This window comes from Bos taurus, chromosome 11, assembly GCF_002263795.3.
Source record: "Bos taurus isolate L1 Dominette 01449 registration number 42190680 breed Hereford chromosome 11, ARS-UCD2.0, whole genome shotgun sequence".
Classification (NCBI taxonomy): Eukaryota; Metazoa; Chordata; class Mammalia; order Artiodactyla; family Bovidae; genus Bos; species Bos taurus.
In genome coordinates, this window is record NC_037338.1 from 87601310 (window position 1) to 87613695 (window position 12386).

Here is a 12386-nt window from a genome sequence, read left to right on the forward strand (position 1 = left end):
TACTTACAGGCGTTCAACTGGGAGCTGGGGTCAGTGCACTTGCCTTTTCTTTTGCTTTGTTTTCGTTCTTCATCTCTGATCTTCCGTTCGGCTCCCTGGGTGGAGAGAAGACAAGACGTGGCTCTGTTTACTGACCCTCTTAAAATGCTTAGCTCTTATCCTGACCTTCAGTGGGAAAATACCTCCTCTTTGGAGATGAACTGCACTGCTTATTATACTTCTGGAGCTTATTACGGTAGTTTCCTCTAAAAAAGCCCTTTCTTAAAACTATTTTTAAACTAGAAAAAAAAATCACAGGAAAACCCTTGTTTAAAAAACTGAGAGCGCAGAATTCCCTTCAACAATGGATGAGGCCAGGTCAAATGGAAGCCAAGAAAATCAGCTAATGTACTGCACACTGGCTTCAAAGACACAAGTGACTTTTCTTGCCGTCTAATAACAAGAAAATGAGAGAAAAAAATACAAGCTGGTCCCACTTTGAGTATACTGTCCTGTACGGCCAATGTGGTTACTGAAAACTGTGATTCTGTCCAAAGTCTTGGCATTGACTAAGTGATAGATCCAACCAACCATGACTCATAAGAGCAAATATTTGGCTAGAAATCTGCAGTCACTTAAAAGAAAAACTTTACTCCCAGGCCTACAAAGAGGATATACACACAGAACTACACAAAGAACAGCAGGGCTGCACGACTGGACCCACAAGTACATCAGGAACCAACGCAACCTGAAATTGAGCAAGCAAGCAAAATGGAAACAAAATTATTCGTTAGCTATTTTGCTTGACCTACTTGCATTTATTTCTAGACGGTACACATTTGTTTACAAAATTATTCACATTCCCTGGTAGCTCCACGGTAAAGAATCTGTCTGCAATGCAGGAGATCTGGGTTCGATTGCTGGGTTGGGAAGATCCCCTGGAGAAGGTAGTGGCAATCCACTCTAGTGATTTTTGCCTGGAGAATCCCACGGACAGAGGAGCCAAGCAAGCAACAATCTATGGGGTTGCAGAGTCAGACACAACTGAGTGAATAGCACATTTTTTTTGGTTAAAGAACTGGTTATTTATTCTTCAGTAAATACATTCCCTGATAGCAAACAGTGGCAATAAAAATCATCCAGTTGATTCGGCACGATTATACAATAAAACATTTTAAAATATGGAATGAAAAACCACCTTCTACATTTATCGATACATCACTAATGTATCAACACACACAAACTTTCCCACCACCACTGCTAGCTGATGCAAACACTACGTCCCTGCTGGAGAAGAAGAGGCGAAGGTCACCAGGCTGCTTGCTGTTACCATCTGGGGTTGGTCTGTGTCTTGCTCAGTTCCCTCTGAGAGTCTAAAAATAACTCCATATCAAAGTCTTTGCAACCCCACGGACGGTAGCCTGCCAGGCTCCCCTGTCTGTGGGATTTCCCAGGCAAGAATACTGGAGTGGGTTGCCATTTCCTTCTCCAGGGGGATCTTCCCGACCCAGAGGTTGAACCTGCATCTCCTGCATTAGCAGGAGGGTTCTTTACCACTGGGCCACCAGGAAGCCCCCAGACCCGCCTAGCAGACCTGGAAGATCCAACAGAAGACCTGGAATTTGCAACTGTTTCCAAGGAGGTTTGCCAGATCTCAGGACAAGGCTCAGGAAGACTCATGGCTGACAGGCACACCCGACAGCCAGCAACGTCAAGGTCACAGCCTTTGGTGTCCTGTAAGATCCCAGGAGCCAGGAAACCCCGAGTGAGGAGGAGGATGAAACCACCGCAACAACCCAGAACTGACACGGGAATCCATGGCTAGGCTACTGAAGCCACAGTCCATGTGCTCAAAGAGCCTGTGGGAAAAACTGAACGTGGTAAGCAGAGTCTTGGAAGACATAAAATAGATCCAAACTGATCTTCCAGAGACGAAAACTACATAGGCGGGACTGTAGCAGTGTGGCCAAGGCACAGGGAAAGATGTGAGCACATGTGAAAAAAAATTTTTAATTAAATGGATAAAACTTTAACCTCTCCCTAGAATTTTTAGAAAAAGGACATGGACATAATGATCATTTTTCTTTTGGCTCTAAGAAGAATGTGGCATGAAGGAAGAAAATCCGAGTCAGGGTCAGAGACCTCTGCTCCAGAGCAGATGTGACTTACCCCCGGTTAAGATGCAGCATGTGAGAAAGCGGGGGGCAGGCGGGGGGAAACAGAGGAGGAATGAGCCCCCTAAGAGACACCCACATCTGATGCCCAGAGCCTGGGCCTCCATCGCTTCCACAGCAAGAGGAGGAGGCTGGGCTGACTGCAAGACCGGGAGAGTCACAAGTGTCCACACGGAGGAGCCAGAGGAGGAGGGGGCAGGATGGCTCGCAAGGTGGCGGGGCCACGAGCCAAGGACTGCAGGCAGCCCTAGACAGCGGAAAGGCAGGGGAACGGGTTCTCCACTAGAGACTGAAGATGGAATCAGGCTTCTGGCACCTTGACTTTTGCCCAGTAAGACTTGGGTCAGACTCCCTGACCTACAGAACTGGAAGAAGACAGACACGTGTCGTTTCAAGCCACTAATTTTGTGGTCATTTGTCAACAGCAACAACAGAAGACTAATACAACTGATAACAGCATGACGAGGCAAATGGCAGGTACTCAACTTCACTGGACCTGCCCTCTGGACCTAGAAGGTCTCAGGCTCACCCCCTGGAGCCAACACAGTGCTCCGTGCACCCAAAGCACAAGTCAGGACACCAGGCCTCTGATGGCAAATTCACTTCCGGGTTCTTAGCACTTTCTAAAAAAATCTTCATAACACAGAGGTTCAAACAGGATGAAAAGAGGAGATTTTCAAGAAAAAAAAATGCAACCTGGTATTTCTGAATGGGAAAAGTCAGAGTCATCTTCACTCTTAGTTCAGTGGACAGTTCTGCCCCGTTCTGGAGGACACCACTGTCTCCAATCCCCAGGGCACCAGGGCCTGCCAGCTTCTTTCTGAATTTAATCCAGCTGAGCGCTGCACCCGGCAAAAGTGCCCATTTCTTCTCCAGAAAACAAGGCGTCACAGCAGAGAAAAGGAATGACACTGACATCATGAGGGCCCGTGCTCTCGCTTCCCACCCACCTGCTGACCTGCTGCTGTCAGCAAGAATCTGAAGCTCATCTTCCCCTTCCTTAGTGAGCTGCTGAACAACCTGCTGAACAGCCTGGAGGGAGGTGTGCCAGTGACGGCGCAGACTGGGAGTCCGCGGACACAGAGCTCAGAAAGAGCTCCAACTCCAGGCCACTGCCCACAGGTCCCTGCGAGCTGAGGGCACACCCAGGACTGGGCGCACTGTCCCTGCGTCCCACCCTATCAGGCACGCCCGAAAGAACGTGCTTATCGACCCTTCTGGTTTTTCAGTCAAAAGGATAGTAGTTTTCTCCCCTGTGTAATGTGGTTTTGCATGGCTAAAACATGAACTGCTAATTTAAGATCAGCTATATTATGTGATCAGCAATATCTGCTTCAGTTCTGTTAGTTGCTCAGTAGTGTCTGACTCCTTGCAACCCCATGGATTGCAGCACGCCAGGCTTCCCTATCCATCACTAACTCCCGGAGCTTGCTCAAACTCATGTCCATTGAGTCGGTGATGATATCCAACCATCTCATCTTCTGTTGTCTCCTTCTCCTCCTGCCTTCAATCTTTCCCAGCTTCAGGGTCTTTTCCAATGAGTCAGTTCTTCCCATCAGGTGGCCAAAGTACTAGAGTTTCAGCATCAGCATCAGCCCTTCCAATGAATATTCAGCACTGATTTCCTTTAGGATAGACTGATTGGATCTCCTTGCAATCCAGGGACTCTCAAGAGTCTTCTCCAACACCACAGTTCAAAAGCATCACCACTTCTCTAACACCACAGTTCAAAGTACATCCTTACTGGACTTAAGTATAAGAAAGGCCCTGGTCTTTTCCTATGAGGAAGGGTGGATTCTAAGTGTCCACATCCAGTCGATGGCCTTACCTTGTCACAGAAGACCTTTATCTGGCAGTATGCCCGATGCACAGGCTTGTTGCTGCGGTTGTTATAGCTGTAGGTGTCAATCTGGATGTTCAGAGGCAACCCCTTCACACCCTTCTGAGAAGAGAAGTCTGTGCTCAAGCAGTTCACAGAGATGAAAACCTGCAAACGGAAGAAAAAGATCCTGTAAGCAACAGGCACTGACAGTAACCCATTGCACAGCTGGTAAAAATACTAACACCATGGAAATGATTCAGATTATGTTTGAAACGAGAGCTTGTCTTCTCATTTAAAAGAAGATTTTTTTTTAAGAGGTAATAAGGGGTTAATTTAAAACCACTTTGGGCCATAGGAATGACAGCTCTGTCCCCTGTCAATTCTCCTCCCAGAACACTTATTTTATAATCGGAAGGTGGATGAGGCTGGTTGTCTTTCTTGATGTCATCTTTAAAAGTTCCAAGGGGCACAGGTGCTCTTTGCAGCTGTTTGAGAGCCTGCTGCAAACTCTTTGGGGATTCTGCCTGCATTTGTGTCTATACCGTCTCCTAGGATAACCTGTAAAACCTATGTTCCACCATCCTGGAGTTTATGAACTCAGTGAGTCACATGGTTGAAGTGGCACTGAAGGCTGTCACTTAGAGAGACTCAGGTTAATCCTGTACACAAGCATGAACATGCTCAGGGCGCACCGCCCGCCCCCGGCCCCCGTACCTGTGAGTCTGGATTCTAACCTCCCCACACCTGGTCCACTGGTGTTTGAGCTCCCAGTCAATGCTTTATTTTAGAATTTATTTCTGATGCATAAGCACCACATGGTGGGTATTACTGGAACTACAGTTTGTTAAACAGCCTGGCACATTTCGAAGGCCCCAGACCCTTATTCTAGATTCTGGCCAGTCCATGAGGTGACAACCCAGCAGCCCTAACAACTAAACACAGACCTACCACAGTGGTGCACTATTAGTGAGTGAGCCAAAGTCGCTCAGTCGTGTCCGACTCTTTGCAACCCCGGGCCATATAGTCCCTGGAATTCTCCAGGCCAGAATACTGGAGTGGGTAGCCTTTCCCTTCTCCAGGGGATCTTCCCAACCTAGGAATCGAACGGGGGTATCCCACATTGGAGGCAGATTCTTGACCAACTGAGCTATCAGGGAAGCCCCAAACTAGATAGTAAATACTCAGTAGGCTAGGTCCATTTTCTCCATTTGGCACCTTTTAAAATGGAAACCTTTTATTTTATGCTGGGTCTAGCTGATTAACAATGTTGTGAGTTGCAGGTGGACAGTGAAGGGACTGAGCCACACGTATGCATGTGTCCACTCTCCCTCAAGCCCCTTCCCATCCGGTCTGCCACAGAACATCAAGCAGAGTTCCAAGAGCTGTTGGCACTTTTCTTAATACTTGGCACAGTTTCTGATCTAGTACTGCCTTACCTTGCCTATCTTTTTTCTTTCCGTTTACCTAATCTTCAGCATATGAGCAAATGGCTCTAAGTTTTTAAATACATACGTCTAGATACACAGGCAAAAGTAGCACATATGAATTTCAGATCTACACAAACTCAAGGCTTTGACTTTATACCTTTTCATATGTTTTTTTTTTTAAAAAACATTTCATATACATTCTGTAAGTCCAACTTAAAAAGTTAGTCTATGGAATAGATGAAAGAAGGACAAACAGAATTGCAGACAGAAAGACAACAGTTCATGCAAACAACAGAGCACATACAGTAACCGAACGGTCACATTTTTTATTTTACAACTTGGTAGAAAATCTAAGCTTTTCTCTTATCACTCTAGGCCGCAAGGCTCAATTCCTAACTCAAAAACAGCTGCCTGGGAAAACTGCACTTTACCCTCCACAATTCCAGGAAGTCTTTGCTCCAAAGTGATATTCCCTTTACAAGAGGATTTCACGGTAATCCAACCTAAAACCTAACCTCCCCTGGCTTCCCAGCATCAAGTTTCTATTCAGAGCAGAAGTAAGCAGGCGCCAAATCCCAGGGTCAGTATAAACACGGAGCCTTCAGAGAGACACCACTCTCCCTGCCGTTCACGACCACTTGAGATAAGTTTCTTGCATACGCTCTTCTCTTTTAACACCAACTCTTTCCAAACCTGACAGTTTTCTACATGGGATCAGAGACAGTGGACAGCATCCCTAACTCAGCATTAAAAAATGCTACCTTGTCTCGACAGACACGCAGACATACCAATAAGAGGTGAACCGCATGTGCAGTGTCTGGTCCAGGAACACAAAGTTCAGAGTCAGTGGGCTAAAGGCCCGCAGGAGAAAGACAAGGGTGGCTCGGGAACACGCCGGACAGTCACAGGGACAGCCAGCACTGAGGGGGACACACTGGCCCTGAGGGGGACACAACAGCCCTGAGGGGGACACGCATGCCGTGTCTAAGCCTCAACCAAAGGCTGACAAGGGGGCAAGAGGCCGTACGTGCGTCCTAGCAAGCAGTAATGTGGTCAACAGGAAAGGCTTTGGTCTGAAAATCAAAGCATCCAGTTTCGGTCCCAGCTCCGTCACTAACTGTGCTGTGACGTGGGCCAGGGTCCACTGGTCAAGCGCAGGGTTGTTGAGACCACCCCAAGTGACTTGTAACTGCAGTGCCAGGTTGGTATTTACACTGAAAGACGATGAACCCTACATTCCTACTCTGCAAGTCTAGTAACAACAGTTTTGTGTAGTATGTTGATCAATCAACTTTTACGTATCATACTCTTAAAAGAGCACCATGTAAGGCTGCCACTTAAAGCAATCATACTAACTACTTGTATAAAATTCAGAATCTTGTGCAACAGTGGTTCTCAAAGTGTGGCCAGAATATCAGCCTGCCTGGAAGTGTGAGCGCTGATCACCCTGACTCGCCTGGAAGTCCGGGCCGTCAGCCTGTACTGGAGACCGTGCGGCCGCCCCTGCTGCTCCTGCTCCTACTGGCTCGGGGTGGGTTCTGGGCTTGAGGACAGCTTCAGGTCCCCTCTGGTCATTCTTGTGATTGGCCAAGTCAAAACCACTGCTGTCAAGTAATTACTGTTTACAAACTTACACACTTTGAGCCATAAAAGAGCTCCTTTGGATCCAAAACTCTGAGGTTAGTAAAACAAGTTGCAATGTATGATTTCCTTTCTTTAAGAAGTTCAGACGTGCTTACATGTGTTTATATGCATCCCATCAGGCATTTTTATATTAAAAAAATTTTTTTACAGAGATACAGTCCTATCAAATAATAATATTCATTTAATCAATGGAAAGATAATGATTAAAGCATCTGCTCAACCTTACTATTCAAGAAGGTCATGCAAATCCTCAAGAATTCCTAGTTTAGAAGACAAACAGACCAGAGAAGAGTGTCTGTCAGACTGTACTTCTTAAGTTTATTCCTCGCGTGACTTTTGGTTTTCACAGGGGCTGATGGCGTGGGGATGAGCTGTGTGTCTGGATGGGGGTGTCAGGCTGACTGCTGGTCGTCCCCAAGGAGGACAGAGACCAGCCTGTCTGCTCCTGGGGCTGGGACACAGCACATGCTCGGCACGCAGGTTTTTAACAAGAGAAAGAAAATGTAGAGAGAGAAGTGAATAAACACAACTGAGATGCATGAAGGAGTTCTCAAGTATTCTTCTAAACCAGGAGTGGGCTAACTTTTTCTGCAGAGGGTGTAATAAGAGTTTCGCCTTCATGGGCCAAATGCAACCACCCAGCTCTGCAGTGATGGTGCGAAAGCCGCCACCACAAACAACACGTGAGCAGAGAAGGGTGGTGGTATCTTGAAAAAACTACTCACATGAACAGCCCGCTGGATGGCCAGAGCCTGAGGGGCAGTCTCCAAGCCGCTGGGACGTAACTGACCTTCACATCGCCACGACGTGGGAACAGTGAGGAAGTGTCAGGCCCTTTTTGTGACTCAGCGTTTCCACTTTCCACACAAGTGGCCCCCTGAGAAGGCAGGCGCTGGGGACGTCTCACCAGTGTGACCTCTCCCGTGGACCCCCACCTCTATCAACGCAGCCCAGGCTCGCAGAGGGGACTCCACCAAGTCCTGAAGGAGAAGCGCGGTGTCCGGGAATCTTTATTTAGGAAGGTGACAGACTTTTATCAGTGGCACCCATGACAGGGAGACGGCAAATGTACAACACAAGACCCAGCTCTGCCCCGGGTCCCAGGGCGGCAACAAGACGGGGGTGTTCTGTTCCTCACCCGCGTCAACCCAGGGGCTGGTTCTACCTGGCGGCTTGGCCTTGACTTGCCCTTGGACAACAGGCCAAGTCACCCACGTCTGGATAAGAGAACGTTCAGACCATTCTCACTGTGTAGAGAAATACTTTCTATAATGAGATTACAGAAAAACTCCAATATCCGCTAAAGAAGGTGGGAAAGAGATAGAAAAATGAACTATTACACATCCAATCCCTCCTCTATAAAATACAAGTATGTGTGCATGCACACAGACACACACAGATACACACACACTTTAAAAAGTCTTATGTCTGGAATCTGAGAGTAGGCTGAATAATGCACAATCTTCCTTCTTCAGAATGACATAAAGATCTTTAAGAACTCAAATAATGACGCTTTCTCTATTTTCGTATTTCTTTACCACTGATTTGGAGGAAAAGTTAAATTTTATTCAAATAATTGGAACATAAATCTCAAAAGATGAGGAATCAATGTCCCCATCCAAAATCACTAGAGAAAAAAAAAAACCCTAACCCTCCCCTCCATCACACACACACACACACACACACACACACACACACAAAACCCTGCTAAACAGGTGGAAGATGCTTGGCAAGATTCCTCTTTCAATGTCCAGCCCATTTTTCTAAGACAGTTCCTCATTACTGGCTGAGAATTCACGAACTTAGAACTTTTCAAAAAATCTAATTTTGTTTTCATGTACTTAGAATTTTTCAAAAGATTTAATCTTGTCCTCAAAACTCAGTTTGAAAATGAAAACAAGAGAATAAAGAATTGCATTATCGAAGAAGTAACTTGTATAGGTTTTTTTTCACTCCAAATGTTGACAAGCACAGAACCAACAAGCAACCAGACCCTGAGCTAGTTTATGATGACTTTCCCAGGAAGCATTACGGCAGCCACGCAAGACAGGTCTCCAGCCAGCTGCCATGCCCATGACCACCCCTCATGGAAAGAAAGAGAGGAGGAAGACAGAGGGAACCAGTGTGCTCAGAAGCAGCTCACGTTCCAGCAGGTGGAGAGAACGTGGCTAAGAACAGATTCTATAAATTCCCAACTTGCCTGCTCTTCAGGGGCTTCGTCATCTATACCACCAACCAAGACATAATTCCAGAAAACTTACTCTCTAGTCTAAAGGGAGTAGTCAGATGTGTGAGCTTAAACAAGTGAATTTCATCTGCAGGGAGAAGTTCTAGAAATATTGTTCATCTACCTAATTCACAGAAAGAAAGCACTAACAAAGTAAGTAGAATTCATAACGTGACAGTTACAAAAATTATAAGCAGTTTAGTCAAAAGCTGAGTGATGAGACCAATTAACTTAAATATATTATATTAGGTTAATTTTCATAAACAAAAAGGCTGTTTCTTATCAAAAATCTACCACAACAGTCATACTCACTCCCTATTCTTCACATACAAGGAAAGAAACTGAGAGCCAGATAATACAGTTTTAATTTTTTTCCCCACTGATTTAGGTGAAATTTTACACGTTATTGTATGACAATGACCTTGCTGCTACACTGGTGAAAATCATGTCCTCTGACTTTCATAGTATGGTTTTCTCAATGAAAGGAAAGAAAAATTTCAAAATGTGAACCTTTAGATTCACTGAGAACATTCTGAACCACCCTTATGACAGTTTGGATCAAGTTTTCTTAATTAAACTTTTTTTTTAAGGAATAAACTTTTCATTTTAAGGGCTCCAATTTTTACATTATGATAAAGTATCAAAGCAACGCTCCTAAGTGAGAGGTGAGAGTTGAGGAGCCACGTGACATCACCTCGGTGACGGGGACAACTGAAGAGCTTAGAGAAAGAGCCTGAAGGAACGGACCTGAGTTCCCAAGCCCTCCTATGCCAGCTCTAAAAAACAAAACACTATTCGAGTACCGCACCTCCTTCACCAGACTTTTTATACACACTTTGCAGGGGTCCTTATTTTTGTGGCTCAGCTGGTAAAGAAGCTGCCTGCAATACAGGAGACCTGGGTTCGATCCCTGGGTTGGTAAGATACCCTGGAGAAGGGAAAAGCTACCCACTCTAGTATTCTGGCCTGGAGAATTCCACGGACTGTATAGTCCATGGGGTCGAAAAGAGTCGGACATGATTGAGCGACTTTCACTCACCCAATTTATGATAACCTTTATTTCATTCTCTACTGGCATCTCTCTTATGACTAAAGACCTAGTAACAACTGAAAGGACTTCTCTGAGATGCGTTTCCCTAGCCACCCCCAGAGAATCGCAGCTCCATTTTAGTATCTATCACGTGGTAGTTGAGTAGCCTCCCCAGACTCCTGTGGCCTTTTTCAGGCCAAGGGCCTCTGCACCCATCACTGAGGTCAGGGAAAGGAAAGAACAAGAGCACCGAACATGCCACCTCTACCGAATCCCTGGTCACTGCGTCACCCTGTGAGTGCTGCAAGCCAAGGGTCCCCTACTGTTCAACGATCTGAGATGGAGCTGATATAATCTCAATAGAGAGAATGTGCACAGTAAGTCTCATGTGCCTGAATCATCCCAAAACCGTCCTCCCCACCCTGTCCGTGGAAAACCTGTCTTCCGCAGAACCGGCCCCTGGTGCCAAAGAGGCCGGGGACCGCTGCTCTAAGCCCCTTGATGGCAGGGATTATGTGTGATCCATTAAAAAAAATTTTTTTCCCGGTGTTTAGTATATTTTTTGCATTTCTCCTAACTGGTGCTGAATTAAAAACTGTTAATGAGAGACAGAAAAACCATAGGTAGATAAAAAATCCACCTATTAGCTCCAAATCTTAATTTAACAAGTTTCAAATCCTAACAAAACTTTAAATACACATAACAGTGTCCTGCCCCCAGAACAGACAAAAGCACACAACCAAAAAAAAAAAAAAAAAAAGCTAATATAAATTTACATAAATTAACCCACCTTTCTTCCAACCCCTAGGAGAGGACTGTCTAAACAATAAAATGGCCACAAATCAGGAAATGAAAAGAGAGAGCCTGCTTCCTTGACATTAGGCAACCACCAAACACCGGGATCACTACAGAACCTTAATCATTTATTCTTACTCAACGGCGTTCAATCACTCACCTCTGCCTATGTGACAGACTAAATTCCTCGGCAGTCAAAAGCTGCCTGTGATGCAACCCACCTGTCCAGCTGTGTTTCTTACCACCTACAGCATGTTTCTCAAATGTGAATAACACATGCATCCTTTTTGAAAGAGGAAAAAAAAGTTCCTTGCCCCCTAAGAACATATCCAATCCTAGTCTGAGAAATTACTGCTCTATTCAAACAGCTGAATGCATAATGTTTGACCACATAGCACCCCCAGGAACTCACCTGGCCTGTGTCTGGCTCTAACTTAATACCTAAGCACAAACACTAGCGATGAAACCTCCTGGCAGCAGCTGGCCACCAGAGTATATCTGTGAATTTAAAAAGTCTTATCACTGAATTGAAAACGCAAAGAAACTCCAACCCTGATCTCCTTGGTCCATAGACCCCCAAGGGTTTGAGACAGCTTGCTTACAGGGTGACGTCCAAGGTCTTCACTTGGGCAGGACGGGGCCTTCAGAGTCTGGACTCACCTCCTCACCCCACCTCTCACTCGTCTTGGGTGTCAGATTTGAGCTCTGTACTCACTCATATCACAGGCTCATTCTGGGCTCTGAACACTTGGCTCATTCTTAACTGTTCTTTAGGACTCACTCAGTTCAGTTCAGTTCAGTTCAGTCGCTCAGTCGTGTCCGACTCTTTGCGACCCCATGAATCACAGCACGCCAGGCCTCCCTGTCCATCACCAACTCCCGGAGTTCACTCAGACTCATGTCCATCGAGTCAGTGATGCCATCCAACCATCTCATCCTCTGTCGTCCTCTTCTCCTCCTGCCCCCAATCCCTCCCAGCATCAGAGTCTTTTCCAATGAGTCAACTCTTCGCATGAGGTGGCCAAAGTACTGGAGTTTCAGCTTTGGCATCATTCCTTCCAAAGAAATCCCAGGGCTGATCTCCTTCAGAATGGACTGGTTGGATCTCCTTGCAGTCCAAGGGACTCTCAAGAGTCTTCTCCAACACCACAGTTCAAAAGCATCAATTCTTCAGCGCTCAGCCTTCTTCACAGTCCAACTCTCACATCCATACATGACCACAGGAAAAACCATAGCCTTGACCAGACGGACCTTTGTTGGTAAAGTATTGTCTCTGCTTTTGAATATA

The 12386-nt window shown here is 45.9% G+C and overlaps 1 protein-coding gene across 3 annotated transcripts in view; it reads right to left on the reverse strand.

Annotated features, from left to right (window-relative positions):
• The window catches only part of GRHL1 (grainyhead like transcription factor 1), a 50235-nt gene that overhangs the window by 13861 nt on the left and 23988 nt on the right, over window positions 1–12386 (reverse strand). For 2 of the 3 annotated variants that reach the window (NM_001076450.1, XM_059891527.1), the window contains exons 9-10: window positions 3982–4140; window positions 8–95 (exon numbers count right to left, since the gene is read on the reverse strand). In NM_001076450.1, coding sequence (NP_001069918.1) covers window positions 8–95; window positions 3982–4140 — 247 coding nt within the window. The remainder of the gene's footprint in view (window positions 1–7; window positions 96–3981; window positions 4141–12386) is intronic. The other variant, XM_005213061.5, reaches the window with a different exon arrangement.